Source organism: Boeremia exigua (assembly GCF_020726555.1).
Source record: "Boeremia exigua strain MPI-SDFR-AT-0100 chromosome Unknown C7974scaffold_14, whole genome shotgun sequence".
Classification (NCBI taxonomy): domain Eukaryota; kingdom Fungi; phylum Ascomycota; class Dothideomycetes; order Pleosporales; family Didymellaceae; genus Boeremia; species Boeremia exigua.
The window spans coordinates 1,133,679-1,161,110 of NW_025763531.1; the positions used below are offsets into that span (position 1 = coordinate 1,133,679).

Genomic DNA, 27,432 nt, shown 5'->3' on the forward strand with positions numbered 1-27,432 from the left:
TATATAATTAACTATAGAAGCAGAAAGGCTAGCTCCTAAGCTACTGCGTTAGAGAACAAGTACATACTATTATTCTTCCTTAATCTTCTTATTATTATTAGACAACTACTTAGGCTAATTATGCAGCTATCTAGCTACTTTTTTAACAACATAACTATTAGCTTTAAGAACTAGTAGGCTTCCTATAGCAACAAGCACGTTTATAGACTATTATTTAACTTAGAAAATCGCACCTTCTAACTAGCTATAGCTGCAACACAAGAGTCTTAGTTTATTATTATACACCCTGTTGCTAACGCACCTAAAGAGCTTCTGTTAAGGAGCAAACGTTAAAAATACTACAAGAAGTCCTCCTAATATAGCGCCCTATAGCTCTGCTATGCCTAGTTCCTTATATTATATATTAAGGAGGTCTTCCTTATTAGCGAGCTATTAGGGGAGGGCGTAGAGCTATCTTAGAGATTAGATAGCCTACACACGCAAAAGATTACCTTTAACAAATAGATAACATTCTAAGAGGCTTTTATATTAGGGTAGCTAGAGCACATAAGTATTACAATCCTAGGAACACAGAATTATAGATAAATAGAATAACTAGCTAAAAAGCGGCACAGTTAAAGGATTCTAGGTATCCTACAAAGAAGCAAAGGTTAGCAGTTATTAAGTTAGCACTTAGTTCCTATTAGAACAAGATTACGTGCACTAATCAAGGGCTTAGCAATAATTAGTTGCTTAGCAATTAGTATAATTAGTAATTAGTAGTAATTAGTGCGATTAGTATACTAAGCACTCTACACCTCCTATATATCTCTTTAGTATATAGCACAGTAAGAACATAACCTTTAAGGTTCGTGTTTAACCTTAAGTTTTAAGTTACAATCTATTATATCTTACCTAACCTTTAAGCTAGACAGATTATATCTATACTACTTATCGTTACTCTTGCAGTCAAGACAGACAGATCGCATCTATACTCCTTATTGCACATACTACCTACAGTATAGTTTCTAAGCCTATATTTATCTATAAAACCTAACTAAGAAGTATTTACAAGCTTTGCTTAGAGTATAACTTTTAATAGTAAGATAGAGCACGTAGGATATATTTTAGACAGAGAACTAACTAGCCTTCTATATATATAACTATAGAGCAAACATTAAGATAGATATAGCTAACTAGCTATAGGCTATACCTAAAGAAACCTAACTCTAGCCTATTAAAGAAGAGTCTAACTCTAAGGAAGAGGCTGTTAAGCTAGGAGGTAGTGCAGAGTATAATAAGACATCCTATAGTAGTACACTAGGAGCTAGCGCGATTCCCTAAGCTAGCTATAACTACTAGAACCTATTTATAGGTAGGCTATACTAGCTTTAAATAGAGCTTAAGGACAAGTACGTTCTTAATAGTATTAAGACAGTCTCTTATACTCTAGTAGTAGATATTAACTACCTAGATAGACATTCCCTAGACCTAGACAACAAGCTAGCGCGCTATCTCCTTGCTAACTATAACATAGTTCTACATAAGTACCAAGAGCTATAAGACTTTACCTTCTACCTACTTGCCTTCTATCCTATATATAGCAATTTTTTGTTACTATAACCTCTAGCGTTCCTAATAAACAACCTCCTCGCAGTTATATAAGAGAATATAAGCTACTAGCACAATAGAGTAGGCATGCTAAGCTATAGATACTTCTAAGGATACTCTAATATTAAAAGAAGTATCTATTATAGGCCTACTAACTTGCTTGCTACTAAGAGAGTTGCAACAGCTGCTCTAGCGCTACCTAACCACGACAGAAATCTATCTACTTGTGTAGCTGCTAAGCAGGATTATCTTCTGCAGTAACTACAAGGCTAATTAACCCCTAACAACTCTAATTCTTTAAGGCTATTTATTTATAAAGGATAGCAGATTAAAAACGCTATACTTAGAGAGGAATATGCATTTAGGATAGAATAAGTGCTCTTAGTCTAGGTCTTAAGGCTAGCTAACAGCAGTTAGAGCTTCTCTACTATACTTAGGCCTATCTTCTAGCTAATGCGTCTTTTCCTTAAAGAGCTGCAATACTACACGCATATCTTTCGATCCTTCTGCCTATCTATGTTTCTAGGCATTCTAGCCTCTTTCGCAACTATATTTGTGCAGGCAATAGATAGTCTCTATGCTTGCTTTAAGGCTGCTAGCTCTAAAGGACTGTGCGTTGCATTGTTAGAAGGGGTTTCTACCCTTGATTGTCTTAGCAGCTACTACTTTACTAGATTCCTAAGGTCTCTTATAGGCTTGGTGCTCTAGCCGCTAGAAATAATTAAAGGCATTAAATAGGGTAGGTAGCTGTTTATTAACCTCTATATGCTAGACCTATAAGGCGCTAGCAACCTTAACCTAGCACAATAGCCTCGACGTAATAACAGACGGCTAATTATAATACATATAGCATCTATTGCTTTCTACTATAGGCCTAAGGTTGCTACTAGCTATTATAGCAAGGTATAGTTTAATAAGCTTAGGGGGCTTAGGGTATAGGGGCTAACAAGTGCGGCTAAGTTTCTTAAAGAGGTGTTATAGGAACTATAGAAACTATAGATAATTACGTTTATAACGCACTAGTTTTACTATAGTTTAAACAAGGGTATTTAAAGCCATATAGTAAGCGAAGGCCAGGAGACACTGCAGTTATTAGAAGACTAGCAAGAATAGGTAAAGCTATAGGTATAGAGCAAGAACCCTTTCTTATAGAAGTGTATTAAATCTATGTTATGCAATTTATTATTAAGCTACTAATAGAATATAGAGAGTATAAGTTAGTTATCCCTATCTTCTTATTACAAGAGACTATGCCATAGTCTACTATATTGCGCAGAATGCGACGCAACTTTGCACAAGACCTATACACTAGCTGCATAAAACCTAACTAATTAGCAGGTAGATTGTTCTACTTATAGAACGCAACCTAGTTCTCTATACTCTAGGCTGCTATATAGCATACTAGGGTAAAGGCAATAAGCAAGGACTACTAGATTAGCGCAATTACTATAGCTATGCTCGCCTATTAGATTAAGTGTCTGCTAGGCTTATATTAGTTAAGACTAAGCTACTATAGAGTAACACGACTAGTAGGCTTAGCTCTACCTATAGCTACAATAGCGGCAAGACCTAGCAGCCTTAAGCAGGCAGCAATTAAGGTAGAGCATTAAGCTAAATAGCTATCGCTAAGAAAGAGCGTAATTAACTTTAACTACGCAATACTATTTACTATAATACTATAGCTTGTTAAGGATAGATTCTAGCAGCAAGAAAAGGTATTTAAGATAGGCAATTAGGGTATACTAGAGCACTACTAGACAGCACTATAGTGTCTTATAGAATGCTTAGGCGACTTAGTATACGATGTTATACTAATATTAGTATTAATATTAACGTACCTCACGGGCTAATGGATCACACGGGTCAATGGATCACTTTTGCCAAGACCACACCAAAACACCATCACCATCTAAATGCCCCCCCACCAACCTCAATTAGACGCGTCAAAAGAACGTCAGATACAGCTTGCGCTTCAGGCTATCAAACAAGCCGCGAAAATCTCACAGCGACGCGCTGCAGCTATCTACAACGTGCCCCAAAGTACCCTAAGCCGGCGATGCGCTGGACAGTCCTCACGAGCTGATTCTATGGCCAATCGACGGAATCTGAACAAGTATGAGGAGGAGGCGATTGTTGATTACGTTCTTAACCTCATTGACCGAGGAAGTCCTCCCCGCCTCTCAGATGTGGCTGCAATGGCCAATTTGCTGCGAGAAGAGCGTGGAATGCCCCATGTTGGGCAGAACTGGCCCAAAACGTTCGTCAACCGTCAACCAAGGCTCAGAGTGAGGTTTAGTCGCAAGTATGACTATAAGAGAGCCCTCTGTGAGGATTCAGAGGTTATACAGGCCTGGTTCGACCTAGTAGCCAATACCAAAGCCAAGTATGGTATACTAGACGACGACACGTACAACTTTGACGAGACTGGCTTCATGATGGGCCAGATAACCCCTGGAGCAGTTGTCACAGATGCAGAGAAGCCAGGACGAGCTAAGCAAGTCCAGCCGGGCAACCGAGAGTGGGCAACAGTCATCCAGGGCATCAATGCCACAGGGTGGGCTATTCCAGCCTTCATCATCTTCAAGGCACGCAACCACCTGTCAAGCTGGACTAAGGATCAAACTCTGCCGCCAGACTGGGTTATTGGAGTCTCTGAAAACGGCTGGACTACAAATCAGCTTAGTTCCAACTGGCTAAGGCACTTTGATGCGCATACAAAGAAGCGCACTGTAGGGACCTACCGTCTGCTTATAGTAGACGGCCACGAGAGCCACCTATCACTGGATTTCCACCAATACTGCAAGGCCAACCAGATTATATCTCTATGTATGCCTGCTCACTCATCGCACCTCCTCCAGCCTCTTGATGTGGGTTGTTTTGGCCCTTTGAAGCAGGCGTACGGGCGCCAAGCCGAAGGGCTTATGCGCAACCGGATTAACCACATTACAAAGCATGAGTTCCTGCCATGCTTCAAAGAGGCCTACAATAAAGCTATTACCTCTAGCAACATCCAAGGAGGATTCCGAGGGGCTGGACTGGTCCCTTTTGACCCACAACGGGTCATTTCAACCCTTAATGTGAAGCTGCGGACTCCATCACCCCAACTACCCACCAACAACGAGCTGTGGCAATCCCAAACCCCCAAAAACCTAATTGAATTTGAGTCGCAATCGACTCTAATTCGAGACAAGTATAAGAGGCAGCAGGGCAGCTCACCAAATTCTGTTTATAGCGCGCTTGAGCACTATGCAAAGGGGGGAGCAAAGGTAGCGCACGAGCTGGCTTTGCTTAAGAAAGAGCGCACTGAGCTTCAGGCAGCTCTAGCAGCTGCAACAGAACGCAAATCACATAAAAGAAGGCGGATTCAGCAGGAAGGGACCCTTACAATTGAGGAATCCCAGCGTGTAGCTACCCTAAAGGAGTTCGGCGCTCGTGGTGATGGTAAGAAGCCAAAGAAGAGGGTGCGCGCTGAAGGAGGCGAACCATCCCAACGACGGTGTAGAACGTGCGGAGAGACAGGGCACAACGCGCGAACGTGCAAGAATAATGCAGATGTAGTCTCTGAGTAATAACACAGGTTGTTTTACCTTATACTGGCCCATAGTGGGCGGATGCGGGCCAAAGTAGGGTGTGATGGGGGAGGGTCTTGGCAAAAGTGATCCATTGACCCGTGTGATCCATTAGCCCGTGAGGTACGTTAGTAGTATTATAAAGGAGATGTAAGATAAATTAAGGCAGGAGATAAATAAGTTCTATAAAAGATAAAAGTACAACTAAGTATAATAGAAAGAGAGAAGATAGAAGAGGGGAAAAAAAGGCAAGAAAGGTTGCAAAGCTAGAGTAAAGATATTTAATGCGTTCTTTACTAGCTAAAGGCATAAAGAGTAAATAAATCTAGCTTTACCTAAAAACAAGAAAAAAATAAATATATATATATAGATATTAAAATAATAGTAGAAGAAAGCAGACTAGACAACTATATATATATTTAAGTGCTCTAGAAAGTAGAGGATAGAACTTAGTAAGAAGAGTTTATAAAAATATTATAAGCCTAACCCTAAAGACTAGCCCTAGCCGTACTCAGGTATTGCGTTACGGAATGCCCCCCCATTCCAGATCTAAACTTCTTTTGGGGTAGCGTCTAACGCTCAAACCACCCCACCCAACCCCTACCCAATCCAACCACCTCTCGTCCACCTCCCTTAGTTCATTACTTTGGCCCCGTGTATAGTCATCCAGATATCTTTCTTAGGTTGTCGTTACATAAAGCGTTGCCTTTCGAGACAATTTCTCACAGAGCAGTCAAGCACAACACCACAGGCAACAAGGTCCTTGTTGAGTGGTCACGCAAAGGCTTCACATCATAGCAGACTCCTATACTAGACTCTTCTGATCATTGTTCTGTGCAGCAACCTCCCACCAAGTACGTGAGACCGTGCTTATACCCCTCGGTTGACTGATGAACAAGACGAAGTTGATCAGTGACTAGTGTTCCGCAATGAACAGATATGGCCGTGGACGCTCATGGACCTAGTTTGGCGAGCACATCGACACTCAGGTCAACAGCGTGCACATAGTCCATATCGTTGAAGTCGTGGCTCTTCTCGACGCGGGATACGGTACCGTACCGGTAAAGTGCCCTTGCGCAATGTCTGGTCGTACCGGGACAGATTGAGATCTAATGGAGCTCATTCCAGAGCTAGGAATGAACTAATATGGTGAGTACAAACATTTTTACCTCTCGCTTGAGCTCTTGAGCATTCAAGCCACATTCGCACTCTTTTCATAAAGCTTTATCCTCACCCGAGCGCGACTATTAGCTCCCTACCTACTTTCTGCGATGTTTGCTTCGATCTGGTCATATCTCGGCTGGAAAGAAGAAGTGCCATCATCAAGTCCTCCGTCTGTCACCATCACTGGCGTCAGAATACCAGCCGATGGTGCTCCGGCTCATCTCGTTCAACTTACCACAATAAGCGCCTCTGATGCTACGGATGGCTTCCTCTTCCACGTACCTGACTTACGTCAATATTGGAGGACAGAGCTAGCCTGGCACCAGCGCGATCTACTCAGACTAGATCTCCAGCAAGATCGTTACGCGAGTTTTATCCAGCTATCGCAACATCTCCAGCAAAAGCAGCATCTCAAGGAACTTCTCAATCCTTGGGGACGGCCTGATCGCCAACGAAGACTTCATCTCAACCAACGCTATGTTCTTGATCAACGGTATCATTCCGTACAAGAGCCGTTCTATTCATGTGTGGGCATCTATTACGTTATTTACTCCTTCTGCTCAGATGAGTTACCGCTCAATACATCTGTCCCTGACTGGATTAGAAAAGGCGATGAAAGTTTTTCCTGGCAGTATTATGGCGACGTCTTTTTAGTCAAGATGGCACCACACGAGTACAAAGAGTATGAGTGGGCTAGCTACGCTAATATCTCTCCTAAATTCCTGGACTTACTACTGGAAGGGCCACTAGAGCGCGATACGGCCGCTCTTTAGATTATGCACAGATTCTTTGGGTAGCAAAGAAAAGGAAGAGGCGAACAAGTATGTCCCGCACTTGACACCAAAAAGTCTTCCACGCTTCACCATCATCATCTGCGGAAAGCGCCGCAAGACGCGCTTCTACCCAACGACTGAGAAAGACTGCAATCGATCTGGGAACACGAAACCTGGTAACGTTGTTGACTGTGGAGTGACGGAAGCGCGGAGCTGGGATTTCTTCTTACCAGCACATGCCGTACTTCAAGGGACCGCGCGCGCGTGGCCACTACTACGTTGTGCACGATGAGATCTTCCGGCAAACATACGCCAAGTCTGTACCGCCGCCATTCCAGAATGTTGGTGATGTAGTGGAAAACTTGACCCATAACATGGATTACTTGTTTGAAACAGCAATCAAGGCATGCCGGCCTGACTTGTTAGCGCGCGCGATGTTACTTGTTGAATCTGTTCGACACGCCGACAACAAGTGCAGCGCCCTCTGTAGCTGGAGTCTCCACTATTTTGTCTCGCAGGACCGCCTCACTACAGTGCAGGCACAAGGACTGTAACAGTTGTAGCAGCGCTAGCCAAGGATATTCTACGGTCAATCGTTAGGGAAGACACACTGCAAGTTCTAGTTCTACTGCCAACGGCTGGCGTTATTCGCCAGTGCCATGAGAAGAAGTTTGTACTGTATTTATTTATTTATTTCTTTCGTTCCTACTCGGTTGCAGCCGCGTACTGAGTTTGTACTGTACTATGGGTAATTTCCGAAATACCTTGTGCACGTGTGATCTAACAAATCTCAGCGAATCAATTTTTTCCTCTGCGTAGCCTTACTGTATATATCATAAGCTAGCCAAGACCCTAGGGTTTAGCGCCCACACCAAGTGCACGTTTCTTACCTTTGCTAGTAACTATATTTTCTACTCTTAACTAACGTTACCGTGTCCGTGCACCCAATGCACGGATTCAACCAATGCACGGGGAACGCGATTTGCAGCCCAACTTCAACGCGTAATTACTCAACCACCAATGCCAGGAATTAAAGAAGCGCTTGACGAAATCAGTGCTTTAAAGCCTGATGAAAAACTTTGCTATACTACAATTGCGAGAAATCATGGTGTTGATCGCTCCACGTTGTCGCGCACGCATCGACTCAATCAGGGTCCTCGACGCGTCGCAAACGAGAACCAGCAGAAACTCAACCACCAACAAGAAGTAGACTTAGTTAAGTATATAGAAACATTGACAGCGCGTCACTGTACACCTACTAGGCACATGATACGAAATTTTGCATCCTCTGTTGCCTCAGAGCCCTGCTCGGATAGCTGGGTTACGCGCTTCCTCAACCGTCACTACGACAAACTTACCTACCAATGGAGCACGGGGATGGACTCCAATCGCCACAACGCTGATTCAGTACGAAAGTACGAGCTTTACTTTGAGCTTCTGCAAGCCAAAATCACCAAGTACAAGCTGGAGCCTGAGCACACATATAATATGGATGAGAAGGGGTTCGCAATTGGGGTGCTAGGGCGTACCAAACGGGTGTTTAGTAGGCGTCAATATGAGAAGAAGGAGGTTAGGCAGGCTCTTCAAGATGGCTCACGTGAGTGGGTGAGCCTTCTGGCTTGCATCTGCGCCGACGGTACTGCTCTTCCTCCTGGCATCGTCTTGGGGTCAAAAAACTCCACCATACAAAGCAGCTGGGTGGCGGATATTGAGGCAGGAAAGCACTTAGTTCACGTCGCCTCTTCGCCGTCGGGATGGACGAATAATGACATAGGATTGGCCTGGCTTGAGCAGGTTTTTGACCGTTATACAAAGGCAAAGGCACGGTTAAAGTACCGCCTCTTGATTGTAGATGGCCACGGCAGTCACCCGACTCAGGATTTCCTCGAATACTGTCACCAGAAACGGATTATACTTGCAGTTTTACCCCCTCACAGTACCCAGACGCTGCAGCCCCTAGATGTAGTCTGCTTCAAACCTCTCGCTTCCAACTACTCCTACGAACTTGATAACCACCTCCAGGCATCCCAAGGCCTCTCCCCACTATCAAAAGCCGACTTTTTCAGACTTTTCTGGCCTGCCTGGGTGGCTACGTTCCAGGAAGATCTCATACTCAAGGCCTTCACAGCCACCGGCATATCCCCAGTTAACGCCGACGTTATCCTTGATAGATTCCGCCACGCAACCCCTGACGACTTAGGATCAGTCTCCTCTGGTTCTACAGCTTATTCTGCAGAAGACTGGCTCAAAGCTTGCACCACGCTTCAAGCAGAAGTCAAGGATCACCGCAGTGTAGGTGCGCGGAAGCTGGGTCAAACTATCCATCACCTATCAACCCAAGTTGAGTTACTTCAGGTTGAAATTGATGGCCTGCGGAAGGAGCTATACCGAAAGCGGAAGCGTCAGAAGCAACCCAACAGGCAATTGGACCTGCAACAGCATCAGGAGTATCATGGAGGTGCAATGATGTGGTCTCCTCGTGCCTTCCGGGAGGCGCGAGCTCGCATGGAAGTACAAGAACGAGAGAGGCAAGAAGAGGAGCTAAAAAAGGTAGAGATAAAGGAGTTAGCAGCCGCTAATAAGCTATATAAGGAGAAGATTGCAGCAGAAAAGCGTGATCAACGGGAGAAGGAGAAGGCAGCGAGAGACCAGGCGCGGGCGGAGGAGCGAGCAGCTATAGAGGAACGCAAGGCTGAAAGAAAGCGCCAGAAGCAAGCTCGCGACGCTGAAAAAGCTCTACAATTATCCCAAAGAGGCAATCGCAAGACTTCAAAAGCTTCTACAGTCAAACAGAAGCCTGCGCGTCGTGCTGTGGGTGCTCGTAGTCATCCCAAGCCTGCGACGCCTCCTCCACCACGCGCTACTGTCACCACCCGCAGTGGCCGCACCGCCACAAAATATAAGTAGATTTGTATAAGAAAGTTTGTCGCATAGGTCTATAGAACACTCCGTCAAGATATCTCACAATAATAACTATTGTGTGTGGCTGTACAGCCTCATTTTTGTTGTTGCAGTGTAGGCTCGGAGCGTGCATTGGTTGAATCCGTGCATTGGGTGCACGGACACGGTAACTAGCGTGCACGGCCTCGTAGTGCACACCGGCGCGTGATGCACACCCCACCAACATTGACGCCTACCTTGCACCCCCCCATAACTCAACACCACCATGCCGTTAGAAGAAGCCCTTGCAGAGCTAGATACTTTAGGACCTGACGATCACTTCTCATACCAGGCTATTGCCAATGTTGCCGCTCAACTTTGACGCGCCGCCACCGCGGCGTATGCGCGTCGCGTGAAGACAAGGCAAATGACCAGCTAGTTCTCCACCCACGCGATGAGGTAGAGCTTGTACAGTACGTCAGATCACTTACAAAGAGACACCTTATGCCTACAAGGAAGCTTCTTGTGAGAATGATCACGCCTCTGTGCAGGTGGCCGCCAAGCGATCGATGGATTTCTCGCTTCCTTCATCGTTACCCCGATGAGCTCCTCACCGCCTGGTCAGCGCCTATGGAGAAGCAGCGTCACGACGCTGCTTCATACAATTCCTTTCGCCTGTATTTTGATCTCCTGCACAGTACAATAAAGCAGCATGCGATAGAGGTAGAGAATACATACAATATGGATGAGAAGGGCTTCATGATTGGAGTGATAGGAAAGAGCGTTAGAATCTTTGATAAGCAGCTGTATGGACAGCGGAGATTCAAGCTAGCATCTCATGATGGCAACAGGAAGTGGGTGACAGTGGTAGGAGCAATAGGAGCTGATGGTTTTGCATTGCCGCCTGCAGTCATTTATCCTTCATCTTCCCTCACTGTACAACACAGCTGGTTGAAGGAACACGAAGCCAAGAAAGACTGTGTACACTTTGGTACCTCACTAAATGGCTGGACGAACGATGCTCTTGGTCTTGCCTGGCTTGAACAGGTGTTTGATCGCTATACTAGAGTCAGAGCGCGAGGGAAGTACAGATTCTTGATCCTTGATGGTCACGGCAGCCACGTTACCAAGGCTTTTATTGAGTACGCTTATGCCAACAAGATTCTGCTACTTTTATTCCCTCCGCATGCTGCTCACGCGCTTCAGCCGTTTGATGTAGCGTGCTACAGGTCACTGGCGCATCACTACTGTGAAAAGCTCCTTCATCGCGGCCACATCACTGAGGGGTGGACGCCTGTAGGTCAGGGTGACTTCTTCCCACTCTTCTGGGCAGCGTGGAAGAAGACCTTTACTGAAGACCTCATTAAACAGGCCTTTGAGTGCACTGGAATCCACCCACCTGATGCCGACGTTGTGCTCAAGAAGTTCAAAGAACCAACACCAAAGACGCCCAGCACATCCCCAGAGCCTGCAGGGCTTCAGCCTGCACTAAACCCACCTAGTTGGCGCAAGACGCAGCGGCTGCTTAAGCGTGCAAGAGAAGAGGATAAGTCTAGTGCTGAAGAGGCAGTTAGGCAGCAGTTTCGAGACAAAGGCACAAATATATGTATACCCCGCCATTCAGGCAAAAATGCTTAGAAGCCATATTTAGCAGTTCTTAAATAGAGGCACCTAAAAGTGTATTTGGACAGATCTTATAGACACATAGACGTAAAGAACAGTAACTTCTAGGCAGAAACACATATATCTACAATGGGTTTTTCAAATAAGAATACGTGCATTTATGCAGGATTCCTTGACAGAACAAACATGCCGCAACCCTATCATCAATGGGCAAAGGAATCGTTGGGTATAGCCATCAGTCCCCCGAGAAACCCTACTCAGGTATGGCGACACGGAACACCCCTTAGGTAGTACCGTAGCGTCTGACCACGGCGGCTTACGCCGACTTATCCAATCATCTGACCGGCACGGCCCTTACCCTCAATCTGCCCATTTTCTTTTGTATCATGTCTATACCAATCTCTCTTACACAATCATCAAGTGTAGGATCGTCTTGCATTAACTGTTGTGCAAGTCTTAATGAGGACCGCTTTGGTCTTTTTGTTTCCAAACCTGCAAGCGCACAATATACTTGTTCGAGTCTCCCAGCCACCTTGTCGACTGCACCATCGTATTTGCGAAATATACTGCTGCGAATCGCGCTTGGACTCAAGCAGCTGTCGAAGACGTCATGTCTTTCGTCAAGTTCGGGCAGTATGTCATCCAATAGCTTCTTGTCAAACAAATCTTGAAGGCTCACTCGAACCTTGATTTGCTCCTTCGAAATCCTCGAAACGAACAAATGTTCGGAATCATAAAGCCTCAAGTTTCTCGGTTCGGTTAGTCGGTTATAAGCCTCCTTGCTCAAGCGTAAAGACGTAGGTTTCGCGAGCGCTCTCTCCTTGAGAGCTTTTGCAGAGTAGCTGCCTGAACTCTTTATAGTAGAGATGAAGATCGTGGATGCATCTCGTGTGTCAAAGCTTTGGTATTTCCATTCATAATAAGCGACTTTGATGGCTCGAACCGGGTCGTGCGTCACAGATATCAAGGTAGTGTCCTTCTTGCTTGTTTTGTCGGAATGGAACTCCGCAAAATGTAGTGCGATTTCGTCTTCTGTCTCGACTAGCCAATCGGGGTTTCCGGCGACAATGTCACCACTCTCGTCTTCTTTTGCTCTTGAGTTTGAGTGCCAAGTTCGGTATAAGAAACGCAATGGTTGCTGAGATAAATTTGTGGGCTCCGGTACACTGGGAGGGCTAGTAGACAGTTTCTTGACTGTTTCAGTCAGATTGGCGATAATACCTGTCTGAACTTGTAAAAGGTTCATCAGTGTATCATTCTTCGTCTTCTCGGCTAACAGAGCATCTGTTGGCGCATTGTTTTCTGGACGCTCAACAGGATCGCCACCATGGATAGCCATTCGAGCCGGTTACAGAACCGATGTTTCAAATTTGACAATGTACTGAACTCAAAACCATCCGGGCTTTTGCATTATATATTTTCGTAGAAAGCGAGCGCTAGCGGTTTACAGGGCTAACGGTGATGCTTGTCGCAAACGGAACTTCTCCTTTGTTGTGCTTAGCCGCATACAGTTGACCTTATGGCCGGATGAGAACAAAACTGCCGCGTTTGGACTACTTCACACTCTACGTATAAGCAGTTGTGACTTTCGCTCTAATTCTCACCCTGCTCTGTACGTTGATGATGATGAGTGGGGTAGGCTCACCAGATATGCGTAGCCTCCTACAATGGTCGTATTCGACTATGCACCCAATCTCTGACGGCCCCTTTCAAGACAGGATCGAACTTTCATCGGTTGCGCAGGCTCATCTGGAAGCTCAATGTACGCTGTGCATTGCAGGACCTTGTGCCCCGCCACCCCCGGCTGCCAGCTTTGTCCAACGTGCAGCACGACACGCACCCGGCCCGCAGCTCGCTGAAAAGCCCCTCCTCCACATGCTCCCACTCCGCGCTTGCATTGCTCTTCTCGTCCTTCCACCTCTGAGCCTACCTCCAAGCGACACTCACGTTTAGGGCCCGACTCGTGTTTTTCCCGCGGTTCGGCCTGTTATCGTTTCCACTTTGGGCCTTAGTTCGGTTCCTTCCCCTTTTACTGCCCGTTTGGGCTTAGCTTAACCCCTAAGCAGAACTGCTAGACATGCTTAGGAACTCTGCCTGCAGCGGCAATACTGCCTTCTGCCTATCTTCGCATGTATCTGCAAGTCTTTGAGCGGAAGGCTACATCTCTAGAGCTACATGACCATATTCAACCCTCGCTGGATTTTCTCGACAGCTGATTTGCTCGCTTGTTTCACCTCGGCTGTGCTCGCGCTAATACCTTGCCTCACCAAAGTCTACGCTGCGATCGCAGGCCTACGAATCCTGCCTCGCGTATAATACAGCACCAGCTGGCTGGCGTGATTTGTCCCCCGCTCTTGAGATTTGTCCCCCCTTTGAGATTTGTCCCCCGCGCTAGCTATATCGTTACTAGCGTCAGAACATAACCTTGTGCACATCTTAGTGGTGTTCTGAACGCATTGCGGGATGGGAGAGTAGGTACGGAATGGAGAAGAAAGACGAACGATATGTTTTCGGCACAAGTGATAGCAGGATTCGGGCCAACTGTGTATTCCATTGCGGATTGTATAATACCACAATCGCTGGATGCTTCGAGTGGTTGATCCAAGGATATCGCGTAGGTCTATATCTCTGTTTGACACGAGTCTACGTGTCAATGCAGCGGACTTGCGCGCGTAGCGGTGTATGAACGTATCAAAGAACGCTATTACGCACGGTTGGTAACACAGCAGCTGTCGCAATCTCCGTGCATGAGGCTGTGCTAACCAAGGACGCATACCTTCTCCAGGCTTCAGCATAGCTCCTTTCAATGTCGCAAAAAAGTCCAGTGTTAATACTGCCAGAAGCCATTAAAAGTAAAGTGAAGCTATTTTTCACCACGTCAAAGGACCTTGGTGTTGCGATGTTGTTGACGCGTTCGAAGAAGCACTCCGCCCCAGCAGCCACGCACGAGCTGCCTACTACACCTGCAGACAATACCAAGCATATAGAAACTCAATAGTTCAAAGGTGTTGCCAATCCTCTCTCGAAGAGGTAGGGGGAGCTCCTAAAATTACGCGCATATAAATTAGAATTAAAGGCGCGAATGGCGTGTCGTGAGCCTGGCGAGTTACCACAAGCCGGCCAACTTGCGGCTGCTGTACAAGCTGAGAACATGCTTGGTAGAGTAGGTGAACACGGCGGTGAGACGACGATAATAACAATCAAGTACTTATTCAGAGCTTACAGGACAATGACGTTAGCTGCGTACGTGTGTCTATACGCTGGAGCTTATCCTCTTAGTCGCACAAGCATCTGAGTAGATCAACGACAAAATCGCCCCCATTCGAGAGAAGACTACTAAACGTTGGCTCTTTCATCAGGTGCACGGACACGGTATTGAACATCTCCTAGCAACTGGCTCATGGAAACAATTGCAATCTGGTGACTAGATAAGCTGCTCACCGCAGAAATCATATGACCAAACAAGATCTTGCAGATAATACTGTACCCCTTCTCACCGTCAAGAGTGGTCGTATAAGCGTGAACCGCGGCCTGAGCAAACTCAGGATCGTCCCAAATTTGATACACGCCCGCTGAAACTTCTCTTTACTAAGAGCTTTCAGCCTAACGATACCCTACTTGTCTACCATCTCATACAACTGGGCATAAGATCTCAGTTCTCCTATCGACAGAGCATGGAGCCTCCCAAAAACAACTCTCAACCATCCATCGCGAACACAGGGGGAGCACATCCTTACAGACCTTAAGGCGATCTTGCTTCCGCAGAGGACTTCCCCACTATTGACGAGGAGGATTCTGTTAGGGAGTTTCCTCCAGGTGTAAAGATTTTATCAGCGCAAGAGCCCCACTCCGATGGAAAGCGTTCCCGATTGTATCCGTCAGACCTTTAACAAACAGTATGCCTTGTTCCTGCAAGCTCTGCTATGAAATCTTTTGGACTTGAAATAATATGTGCTAATCTTGGAGAGCGCAAATAATCAGCAGTGTTGGCCATCGGTGGAAAAATTCAAGGTGAGGAGCTTGGACCTTGCATTTCCATCGAAAGCTTCGAAAAAGTCAATGGTTTGCTGCTCGAAGGTTTTTTTTGTTGGCCTGGCAGGAAGTGGTGAGCAGTCTAGATGAGCTAAGTGGACGAGAGGGGATCAGTCGTCGCGCGCAAATCGCAGTGTGGAGAGCAAGTGTATCGTAGGGGACACTTACAGCTTCTATGGGGTGACTTTGGAGCAGGAAGGATATGCCAGCTGAATGACGGCGACTTGCTCTCGTCCTTGAACCTGTTTTAGAAATTTAAACCTGTCCAATGAGTCGTTCTCAAACAAGTTCGCCAGCCAACATTGAATCGTTACGCCTCAGTCGACATCACATTTCAACATATAGCATATTGTTCAGACGATCACTTGTCCCACACCATCGTACTTCGACTGTATGCAGCTACCATTCAAGATCCAAGCTCTAAAACATGGCTATGGAATCCATCGCATAGCGTACAAGAAAAGGCTGGGTACAGTTTGACTTTGGCCATATGACTCACTTTTCCGCCAGTTCCTTTCCGGCAATTTGGACAAATCCTCCCGTCACTTTCGTTCATAGAAGCCACGTTCGGGCAGTTTTGCGATCCAGAATGGCTATAACGACAATGATCACAGGTAAAGTGATATTCGCCTACATCCTTCACCATGGTTCCATATCGCCTGCCCAGAAGGAGATCCGTCGCGAGGTCTGCGTTTGAACGAAGAAGATCTACCACAGTTTTATTCTGTAAGGTCGACTTCAACAAATAGCAACGACTCGCAACTGCAGTAACAACAGCATTACGTATCTCTCTATGAGCCGGTGCTTCAGTCGTCGTAAAGTCGTATATGAAAGCAGCAGTCGCACGCCACTCGTCGCTTTCGACCGCTTCTACGGACCTTTCAAATGATTCTTTTGCAAGCCTATACAGAGACGCGCAGTCGTATTTGTCCGCTAGTATGGCGACTTGGGCATGGAGGAGGGCTTCGGATGTGTCGTGTTTCGATGCATTGTAGCCTGCCTCGTAGAAGTACGTTATCATGCAGTCGACTGCGTCAGCGTACTCAGGCTCATCTTGCAGGGTGATCACTCCGCTCTTTGTTTCCTGTAAACCTTATTAGGTCGCTCATTTCAATGCTGTCCTAGGTTCTTACCTCAAGCCCTCCAGTAAGAGCCTTTCGAAACCACTTTGAGTGGCAAATTGTGAGAGCTTTGTGGATCTACCAGGTCTTGCCCCCAAAGTTCAGGGTGAGATCTGATAGCTTGCCAGACAGTAGGTACGAGAGATCGCAGATGTAGTTTTGAAGATTCATGGTTGCATTGAACTAAGTGTGATTATTACTTTTCCAGTTTGCAGCAAGTCGTTAAATTGGTAAGATGGCAGTTGATATGGCTTGTGACCCGCTACATTCCACCGTCCAGAGCACAAGGCTGGTGCGCTGCAGTAATGAATGCATCGAAACGTTCACCGACAACTATTCGGCACAACTCTTGCCTAATCATTTACGTAAGAGAACGAAGAAGCTCGAGTTTGGGGAATGCGCTAACGCTGAAGCCCACGGTTTTGTTAGAGGCAACCTCCAGACCTCCCTATTGCGTCGAGGGGTTGGTGCCACATTGCAGACTCATCGGTGTACGATGTAACGCATGCAGTGCATCTCGCTGATGAGTTTGTTCGGTAGAATTATCAAATCATCATCCATTTTGCAGAGGGAAGAATTCCTTTCTTCACCGATGTGAGCATCCAAAGTGATATCCTGGGTTCAGATCGTTTGCCAGAATGCTGGGAAGGGCTTTGACACTATGAAGGCCGATCCGGAGGTGCATTGCCCCAAGCCCATGATGATCTAGAATCCTACGTTTTCGTCAATGTAGTCTTCCTTGAGTCGCGAGAGGAAAGATACCATACTGCGAAAGCCTGGTTTCCGCTTGCGGAACAAAATCCAAAGTCACTGACTAAAGGAATGACGACAAATCACCCTCAACAAAGGATGTGGGAATGCAAACAGATACCGAAATCCGCAGCTGAGCAACCTGTTGCGTTAATTGAACCACGCTCCTAAAAAATCACTTTCGTGACCTTGTTCTTAGGCAACTTCTGCTATGGCAAAGAAAACCAAACAGAGAAAGCAGGCCCGACAGGATGCAGAGAGGACATCCATGATTAACCAAGATTCAAACTCTGAGGGCCAGCCACAACGGCCGCTTACTTCGTAAGATGCTCTGTCTGGTTGTATCAAAGGTTGCTAGCTGATAACCACCGTTAGTCCTTATGCAGAAGTTCCGGTCGAGCTAATTGTTGGCCCTGAAAAAATAGTGTACTACGTTTCCAGGTACGCAGTGCCTTCTGCTTGGAGCAAGGCCAGCCCTGAAAACCGATACTATCTCCCAGATGTAGACCGAGAAACTGGTCATACCCTCGTCCACTATCTTTACAAGGGAGCCTACGAGACGCTCGAGGTCATAGCGAATGCTTCACTGTCTGGAGCATGCGCTGAATTTGCACAAGCCCTTCTCGTGTACATGATGTCGAGCAAATACAGCGGCCTGAAAGAGCTCCAACGCCTGGCGATACTCAAGATGGAAGACATCGGACAAAGACTGGACATTTGTGAGGTTCTTGGGGCGATCAAGAGTCAATTTACGAAACTTCAGTCGGACAGCTGGGTTCATGATTATGTGTTCAAGAAGGCCAAAACTGCGTTCGCGGAGGATCGCACTGTCTTCAAGAGCAATAATCTTGCTGAAAGCACGGATAATGCATACGAAGGGTTCTTAATGAGGTGCATCATAGATTCGTACGATGAGAGAATTTTTCACATGGCTGAGACGGAGAGAGTGCTGTTAGAAAAGTTGGATAATCACGCACTTGCGTCCCCTGACAAATTGGTCAAGAACACTCTCTCTGAAGAGAAAGCAGAGGGGCTGGAAGATTTCATCCTACCTGATGTGGATGACGTGGACGTGAAAGAGTCGCGTGATCAAGATGAGCATGAGCAGTATAGCATCTCGACCGGGGACTTCAGTACGATTGAATGCTCGTCCTCGGATTCCGCAGCGAGTGCCTCCACAGAGAGTGTCTCTATTGAAGAAGCCATCGTCGAAGAAGCCATCGTCGAAGAACGTCACATTCGGCAGCCTTGCCCGCGCCAAGCCGCCCACATGCTCGAAGAGAAAAGATGGAAGAATTGCAAGTCGTGTCGGGCCGTATTACACAAGGTAGCCATTCGACTGGCTCAGGCCTCTTGATTTCCGAGGATCGAGCAATCATTCATCGCAAAGTGTTCGAGAGATAGACTCATCTTGCTATATGGAACGGATGGGACGGTTGAGCAGAGGGCACCCCTTTAGCTGGTGGGTTTCGGTAACCGGCGCCGTAAACATATTATCACCGCCGTTTCTTCCATTTTATTGCGCTAAATCCACGGTATAAAGTATCGCGTGTTCAATTGCACGGTACGTGCCTCACAAGACATAGCCTCTTCGCGCACAAGCCAGAACCAATCCGGACAAATGACAGGAACTCGTGTCAGGCGTTCTTGATGTAATTGCATCCTATATGCTCCTGATGAGAACATTTTTGCGGCAATAATGGCTCGCTCACGCACCCAAGAAGCCTCGGATATCTTTGCTTTCTAACGCCAAAAATCAAATCACATTGGTAGAGGAGTGCACAAGTGAGTACTTCAAGCTTTTGCAGCGGTAAGCGTAAAGTACTTACGAGCTAGCGACGTCGAGTTTTAATCACCATAGCAAAAGGGCCACCGCTCCTTCCCAACGCGATCCTGGTTCGCGGCTCTGCCTCCCCCTTGCGCTGCTTCAAGATCTTCTGTCGTGTCCCCTAGAACACAATACTGGTGCTGTTTGCTCCCTGTTGGTGACGCATGCATACGGCAATGCGATAGGCGGACAAATGTTCAGATGTGGCTTGAAGTTAATATTGTACACTACATAGAAAAGAGCAGCTCTTAAATAGTAGATTACAAGTTACAATGTTGATCTACGCTGTAGCTACTAGACGACCTAGCCAATTCAGAAGATTAATGAATATTAATCTTTGGGCCCTGGAGGGCCATTGGCTCCCTTGCTAAATGATCCGCCCCTCTTTCCGATAAGCCCTTCCTCCTCAATGAAGGTTTTAGCTTCTGGCGGTAGGTGCTGCAATAGATTCTTACACTGCGAGTCCTGGTCGTTCATTACAAAGAGAAAGTCGTCGCTGGCCTTGCAAATCCCAGCGAAAGCTCTGACCACGCGCTCCTGTTCCTCATTCGTGACCTCCATAGCGCTGGGCCAGATGCTCTGTGGACGCGGCATGAGATACGCAAGCATGTCGCTGTAGCAACCCTCCTCTAGGTACTGGACTCATCGATGACCAGGGGGACTGTGGTCTCGCCAAAATTTCGCTTTTGGAAGCGAAAAGTCCCGATAGGTGCGACGAAGATGCGCCGCTCCTTGAAGGCACCGCCATACGCGGCGGTCAGTTCAATCTTTTTCTCACCATTTGTTGTTCTGTCGGGCCCGATTTGGATGCTGATTGTATAGGGTAGGGTCATGTCAGTCTTGCAGACGGACTCAAAGTCGAGCGTGAAGCCGTGCGAGTTGCCTGAGGGCGAGAACAGCTCGAACAGCGGCTTCCATAACCACCACAACAGTGGGGGCCGTACCTGTGAGGCTGATGGGGTCACCGAAAGCTTGTTCAAGTCGACAAGCGAAATCATCGGTATATTCCAGGCTCGATAAATGGAGCTTCTTGTGGTCCGGGAACAGCGCCGTCATGATATGAGGGGAACAGAGAATCGTGGCCATCTTGGGACCGAATCGCCCAACGACCTGCGCCACGTCTTCGACAGACTTTTGGATCTCGACGAGCAGGACGGAAGGCTCTGGCAAGGGTGTCAGTCCGGGGTGCTGTTGTAAAACTACGTTGCTGACCGAACAGTTCGTGTTCGTGGCGTATAATGTAGCTGTCGATGTGGTCGTAGGAGTAGCTATGCCCTCATTGCTGCTGGTGGTGCTATCATCTCCGTAGCCGTTACTGTCGTCCACGTCGTCCAAATTCGTATTGGTGTTCCCAACGTCTGTACGCTTGTCCAAGTACCAGAAGGGATCGAACATACTAGGTAAGGGACCGTGGAAAACCGGTAAAAGTTACAATCTGTATAGATAACGCTAGATAGAACGGCACTTTATGGGAATGTCACCAACAATTTTCACAAAAGCTGCGAAAGCGCCAGAGTGTAAAGAGCGGAATACCAAGCGAACGTTGTATATGTCGGTATGTTCTGTGGCGGGAGAGAACGGTAGCTGAGTCGTTAATGTCTGATGATTATGCGGAAGCAGCCAGGAACAAATTGCCTGTCGTAGCTCAATTGGTAAGTCTTCCATACTCTGGTCTCCGTTGGAAGTGACAATGGACGCGTGACGGTCATTGTTTTGGTCGCAAATGATTTTCGCGAAACTCTGCAAAAGCCGTATGGATCTAAGTCACGGGGTGCGGCCGGTGTTTTGCAAATGATAATAGTGCTCTTGGATAGGGCGTTAACCTCTCGGCATTCAGCATATCCATACTCCAACTTCACATTCTTCTAACGAACGAGACGTATCTCGTTGACATTCATACGCTCGGGGAAGAGGCCTTAAGCAATCTATCCAGATTGGCCTGGAGAATCGAATAATAGTCAGTAGTTGCATCTCTTCAAATAAGATGCTCCAGATTGGTCCAGGATCGTAATACTGATACGCATCGACAGCAAGCACCGCAAGAAACATGATCGACGGTTCAATCGCACAGTCGATTCATGTAGCCAAGCTTTCCAGTATAAGAAGGATCTTACGCGTCATCGACGAGTTCGCCACCCAGATTCTGTTGCCGGTACTGTTCTGTGGTTCTGCTCTCATCAGGGCTGCAAGTATTGATGTGCACAATGCCAGAGATCAAAAGGAGTAACATTCGGATGCGGTACGGAGGTCGAGGGCAAGCCTATACATTGCCAGATGAATAGATTAAGCACCGGGTAGTGGAACAATCGATCATTGTCCCCCCAACCCGCACTTTTTGACAAACGTACAACTGTGCATGAATGAATGGCTAAGTTGACAGGATCAATGCTGCACAGCAGTATAATTTCTACGGGAATCTCGGGAACGCGCACATTGTTCATACGATAATCCAGAAACCCAACGATTGAAGACGTGCGCCGTATCATACAAGACTTTGGTAGCCAATCGCACCGCATTGTCTTCCAAGATGGAAGCCCCTGCAACTGGTGTTCCAACCAGAGACTTAATTGCAACACAGCTTATTGACGAAACCGCTAAGCCTCCCCCGGGTGGTGCGCATCTCACATGAAGCGCGTTGGTGTCTTCTTGAGTGACGATGAACACGCCTCTGCGGGGTGATACCATCCTCACAATGCATCATTTGGATGTAGCGATTCTGTGAAGTGCTGGCGGAGTCGGAGAGCAGTGCGTTTGTTGAGCAAAAGTTATGGGTACACGGACTTGGGTATGCATTGTGTGCTCAGAAACGTGGTGAGAGTTAATTGGCTCCTGTAAGTGGGGTATTCCCGATACCGTAGAGACGCACGTCGTGTCCTGACACCGGAAACACTAGCGTCAGTCACCGCACCAGTCGTGAGGTCAATACCATTCATTTTCTTGCTTGCTTCGACCAAGCACTCATATAGACATTCAGTTCAAACCTGCGATTCTGGTCAACAAAGCCAGTAGGACGCGAATACTCTACTAAGCATGGACGGCGACCCAATGTACACTCTAGAAGACGTTCCAGGAAAGGGCAAAGGACTTGTTGCAAGAAAGCTCATTCCCAAAGGCACCCGCATTCTCGAGGAACGACCGATTGTCAAGACACCTAAACGCAAGAAGAGCGACGAGTGGCTGAACGCAAATGTAGCCCAGCAAGTTGATTCGCTGGATGAGTACCAACGATAATCTTTTGTCGCCTTACACAACCTTTATCCATACAAGAACACCACTGAGATGTATCTTGGTATTATTCGAACAAACGGCCTTCCGGTTGAGGCCGAAGGGACCGGAGGGGCAATTTTCCTCGAAGCCTGTCGCATCAATCACGCCTGCGATAACAATGCACAGAAACACTGGAACAAGCGCATCGAACGGCACACTGTCCACGCTCTGAGGGATATTTCCAAGGGTGAAGAGATCACGATATACTACCTGGGTCATGACAGCAGTCGCAAGGTTCGTCGCCAGACACTTCAAGAAAAATTTGGATTCCTCTGTTCATGCCATCTATGCTCCCTAGATTCGGCAGAGAGCCAGAAGAGCGATCAACGTTTGGCTAGAATTGATCAACTGGACGACCTCATTGGCGCGAAATGCATTTCAGGAAACTTTTCACAACAAGCTCTTCGCTATGTCGATGAACGGGTTCGGCTTTACGATCAGCAAGGACAAAGTAACTCTAGTCTGCCAAGAGCATACCTAGATGCCGCTCAGATCGCCATTGCCAACGGCGATCTCGCCAGAGGAAGCGTGTTTGCAAGGAGGGCAGTGGAAGGATGGCGAACAGCTCAGGGAAGCGATAGTGATGAGGTGGTTGAGTACGCACCATTGATACAAGATCCCGCCAAGCTGCCGCTATATGGTATATCGATGAGATGGAAGACGTCATTGGAAGAAGTCCCTTCGGAACTTGACTCGAACGACTTCGAAGACTGGCTTTGGAAAAGGGAACAGCCAAAGAAGACACACCAGTCAGGACAGTTGACAAGTCTTCGCTGCCGTGATGTCTTTCCTGGCTTCGCTGCTCTTCCATACAGCTTGGATTCGCCAGGTTTCCATCGAGGTTCTCAGGAGATTTACCAATCTTCACGTCATTGGTGCTTTCTAGGAGAAATCACTGATTCGATCACGCTCCATCATCTCGAGCTGGAACTCACAGATGCCGACGACAAAAAGATACCTTTGCACTTCAACACTGATGGTCGAGGTAGTGAATTCAGTATTGCGCAGCTTCGGAAAGGATATACAGTCGCAATTCTGTATGCAGAACGCCACACATTTATACACGGAGATCCTGGTATCAAACTCATAGATCCAAAGATGCTGAAGGTACGCAAGACCCACCCGCTATTCAATTCACTTTCTGATGCACTGACGCGGTTGAACACTACGAAGATTTTCCCAGTATCGTTGAACAAGTTGCTGGACCTGAGCGACCGGATTCAGCAATTCTCAGGCGACGTGGACAGGATCAGAACATGCCACGGGTGTAGCAAGAAGACCGCGTTGTCGAACCGATGTGGGAGATGCTCTCTCTTCTGGTACTGTGACGATGTAAGGCCACCATTTCCCCACGGTTTTTATGAAAGTCTAACGTTCTCTTGCAAGGCCTGTCAACGGACTGGTTGGGTTGAGAAAGGGCATAAAACCGATTGCAAAATGCTGAAAGATTCTGATTTACGTGGGTTGTTTACCCTGGAATGGGACAAGCTGGACACCCGTACGCACTTTCCTCTTGATGTCACGACAACTGCCTAGCATTGGGTGACCAATGACGTAGGCGCGGAAGACCTTGGACGGTGTTTCAGCGCGAATGCGGCGACTAAGCATCATATTGGAGCATGACATTCGGATTGACGGCCATGCATCAAGAACAACGCGACGAAAGATGTTGCGGTGCAAGTCGGCCCTACAGGCCTCAATCGTCACTCCTGTGACTATCCTGGACTAGCACGTCTCAGAGCATGTATATATTGACGCTCCCTAGCTAGCAAGTAACGCAAGCGCAGTTTCCATCATTTTCAGCGGCTGCTTCTGCCGCCACAAAAGAAAACACAAAAAGGACAAGCAGGTTCTGTAGACTAAACGCTATTAGGTCTAGGATGAATGCGCTGGGAAAGTATGGACACGTAGTGATGAGAAGGTTCTGCTGATTTTGGGAGGTTGGCTTGAGCGGCGATCGCAGTTGGTCTCGTCCCGGTTTTGTAAAAGAGATGCACGTATTTCTTGAGCTCGATTCTAGGTTCAGTAATCTCTGCAAAATCTTCTCACCAAACAGTGTTTGTACTTTATGATTCGCTCAACGCCCTGACTTTCTATGCACCTGGGGTTCTTTCATGCCAGTCGAAACATGTCCGCGTTCCACCCATACGCTCTTCCCAGCCGCCTTCCGTACCTCCTTGCCCACAGGTACGGGATCTTGTTGTTAGGGTGAGGCTCGTGAAATTGTATGCTTCTTTCAATACCAATATCCGGAGTCTGGGGGGTGAAGTTCCATGCTGAGCCGTGCAGCTTCTGAGCAGAGAAGCCTACAGACACCATCGAGTAAAGGAAGTCAGCCCAAGGAATTTCTCCGGGCGTATCTGGGCTGTTGGGCGAGTGAAACAATGTTCGAAAAACCTTATGGGCGCGCTTATCGACGCCAAAAAACGCCGCGATCTCCTCGGATTCATGCTGGATGCCAGGATGCGTTTCGTCATCCGAAGTTGCGCTACCACGGGTTTTTGTCTTTGGCGCCTTATAGAAAAGGGATGCGCGGTCAAATGTTCCAGTGACTTGTTTTGTGGGGTCGTGAAACACGGTTGAGAAAGGCTGATACACGTACTGGTCCTCACCGAGGGGCGATATGGTCTTCTCAGGCTCGATCCACTCGGGAGTTCTCTGAATTGCTCGATCACTACGCAGCAAATGAGCTACCAGGTCTTGCTGTGACTTTCCAATCGCCTTCGACTTATAGTGGTGATCGACCGCTTTCCAGAATGAATCAAGGTTTGCTTCAGCCTTACGCAAGATTTCGACGTTCTGCCTGTTGCGTCGTCGTTGGACTGGGTAGTTGAACTTTCCGTCACTTGGGTCGGCACATCGATAGACCTGGGATCCTTCGAACTTGACTCCCAAGACTGGAACCCAGTCTTTGAAAGACTCCTTATAGATGTTTCGTATTGTGCTGTCATTGACTTCCATGTCGTCTTCGATCTTTCGTGACCAGGGCTTGAAAAGATGCAGCTGATGCAAGCACTCAGAGACGACAGTCAGAGACGAAAGCCGTCTGGCAATCCAAGGCGATATGACAGCATTGACACCGCTATCGCTTTGCATCAGACGTCCTATCTCATCTATCACTGTGTGTAACCCATACAGACGAAGCTGTTCCTCATCGAAGAGAATGTTGAAGAAGGGCATGATGCGCTTGACAGCATGGTTTTGGTGCGGTGGCTGATAAATTGCTCGGATTACGGATGTTCGCGGATCTTGAGGTTCGCGAGAACAGAACTGTCGAAATGGCGGTGATGGAAAGAGGCCAACTCGCAAAGTCTGAATGAGGTTGACTTTTGCAGCGTCCAGGAGGAAACGAAGGTTCTGGAAGGCCATGGACAAATCTGAAGGTAGACTGACTCCGGGCTTGACCCGATCATGGTATCTCGCATGCAGTAACGTCAGGTTATTGACCTGTCGAACGATCTCATCGAACGTAGCAAACCCGAAGTGCGACTCAACTAGGACGTTGCCAACAACACGGTTCCAGAACAATGGACGCCCGGGCGCTTTCAAAGTTGGATGCTCGTGACCTTCGGTATCACGGAGCATTTCCTGGCGATGCACCGATGCCTCTTGCATTCCATCGGCAAAGTAGCCGGGATCCTCGCGAAGAGCCCACAGATGATCTTCTCGTGCGTTACGCTCAGCCGACGCTATAGCCTTTAAGCGGGCGAAATCTAGATGAGCCGGCATACGGTACGGAGCTTCGAGGGCGATGATCTGTAGCGACGTGACATCTCCCAGAGTTGGTGGTGGCCCGGGGTTGAGGAGAACATCGCCTTCGGTTTGAGAAGGTACGTCTTGGAGTACACTCTTGGACCACGTGACGAGGAACGCCCAAATACGTTGTTGTATCTCCAAAGCCTGCAGGCCATGACCGGGGTGCATGCCGATTTCGTTGGTCATATCTTCAAAAGCGTCCTCTTCGTCGTCCCAGGAGATTAGATCGCCATATTCATCGGCGGTTTCGCCCCTATGAAAGTACATGGTGTATCCGTTCAGAAAGGCTGGCACAGTCGTACCGCTGGCTTTACCAAGTGCTGCTTGTTCGAGATCCGAGTGGACAAATGCTCTAGGATGATATCTACCGCGAAAATGGAGCAGAAGCAACACTGTGTTACGTTGGGCGAGGTCTTCGAGGTTCATGTACGGCCACAAGTAAGCTTCCCTCCATTCTAAACGTTGACGCCATGCTTCAACATCTGGTCGGTGGTGGGTTGACATATTCGGCCAGGCCTCCAACAGCAACTTCTTCTTCTGTGAATTGGACTTCTTGCTCCATCTCGTGCGTATTGTTTCCTCGTGGCGTTCAACAATCTTCTTGAGGGTTGCATAGTCCTTGTAGAGCTCTGTCGCAAGTTGCTGTGCGTCCCGGCGTACATCGTCGGAGGATGGAAACGAGCCTGGCATAGGCAGATTCGGAGGCAGATTCTGAAAGAGCTTGGACATGTTCGTGATTGTGGTATTCAGCGCCAATGCCTGACCCGCGTTGTATTGTGCAAACTTGAGTTGGGCAGGATTAGAGGTGCTACAGACGCCGGGGAGCGGGGTTCTGGGTATCACGATCTGCCCCACTTAACATGGCGTTGTATAAATAGAGGGCATTACCACAGTAGATTTGCCCTGTGCTGCTTTGGAAGCGCGCGGCAATACATCGCATCTTTGCTTGCGAACAATCCCGCACGGTGCGCGACAAGTTCCTAGAGCGCTGCGCCTGCAAGATCGTGCATAATCGGTACGCACCGGAGCGTGAGCGCTGGTTGTCAAGGATTGCCAAGATCGCGAACTGCAGAGCATCG

General features: G+C 47.5%; 7 protein-coding genes across 7 annotated transcripts; 3 read left to right on the forward strand and 4 right to left on the reverse strand.

Moving 5' to 3' along the window:
- Positions 1-6,401: 6,401 nt before the first annotated feature.
- On the forward strand, positions 6,402-7,345 carry C7974DRAFT_405383 (uncharacterized protein). The gene has a single exon (XM_046143036.1). The coding sequence runs from the start codon at positions 6,431-6,433 to the stop codon at positions 7,094-7,096; it is 666 nt and encodes a 221-aa protein (XP_045991892.1). The 5' UTR covers positions 6,402-6,430; the 3' UTR covers positions 7,097-7,345.
- Positions 7,346-11,852: 4,507 nt separating this feature from the next.
- C7974DRAFT_405386 (uncharacterized protein) lies at positions 11,853-12,972 on the reverse strand. The gene has a single exon (XM_046143037.1). It carries the CDS (start codon positions 12,936-12,938, stop codon positions 11,934-11,936), a length of 1,005 nt encoding a protein of 334 aa, XP_045991893.1. The 5' UTR covers positions 12,939-12,972; the 3' UTR covers positions 11,853-11,933.
- Positions 12,973-16,037: 3,065 nt separating this feature from the next.
- Positions 16,038-16,830, reverse strand: C7974DRAFT_322208 (uncharacterized protein; the record flags this gene model as incomplete). The annotated part of the gene is made up of 2 exons (XM_046138845.1): positions 16,038-16,715; positions 16,765-16,830. Coding segments are annotated over 2 exons (744 nt in total), but the record flags the coding sequence as incomplete, so codon positions are not given.
- Positions 16,831-17,654: 824 nt separating this feature from the next.
- C7974DRAFT_77084 (uncharacterized protein) lies at positions 17,655-18,999 on the forward strand. The gene is made up of 2 exons (XM_046147243.1): positions 17,655-17,823; positions 17,878-18,999. The coding sequence occupies exons 1-2, from the start codon at positions 17,714-17,716 to the stop codon at positions 18,857-18,859; spliced, it is 1,092 nt and encodes a 363-aa protein (XP_045991895.1). The 5' UTR covers positions 17,655-17,713; the 3' UTR covers positions 18,860-18,999.
- A 960-nt stretch (positions 19,000-19,959) lies between these two features.
- Positions 19,960-20,725, reverse strand: C7974DRAFT_380923 (uncharacterized protein; the record flags this gene model as incomplete). Its single annotated transcript, XM_046140561.1, has 2 exons — positions 19,960-20,213; positions 20,275-20,725. The coding sequence occupies 2 exons, from the start codon at positions 20,723-20,725 to the stop codon at positions 19,960-19,962; spliced, it is 705 nt and encodes a 234-aa protein (XP_045991896.1).
- Positions 20,726-22,375: 1,650 nt separating this feature from the next.
- C7974DRAFT_322137 (uncharacterized protein) lies at positions 22,376-24,133 on the forward strand (the record flags this gene model as incomplete). Its single annotated transcript, XM_046138839.1, has 4 exons — positions 22,376-22,548; positions 22,822-23,704; positions 23,771-23,836; positions 23,984-24,133. The coding sequence occupies 4 exons, from the start codon at positions 22,376-22,378 to the stop codon at positions 24,131-24,133; spliced, it is 1,272 nt and encodes a 423-aa protein (XP_045991897.1).
- A 288-nt stretch (positions 24,134-24,421) lies between these two features.
- On the reverse strand, positions 24,422-27,432 carry C7974DRAFT_77104 (uncharacterized protein). Its single transcript, XM_046147244.1, has one exon. The coding sequence runs from the start codon at positions 27,080-27,082 to the stop codon at positions 24,710-24,712; it is 2,373 nt and encodes a 790-aa protein (XP_045991898.1). The 5' UTR covers positions 27,083-27,432; the 3' UTR covers positions 24,422-24,709.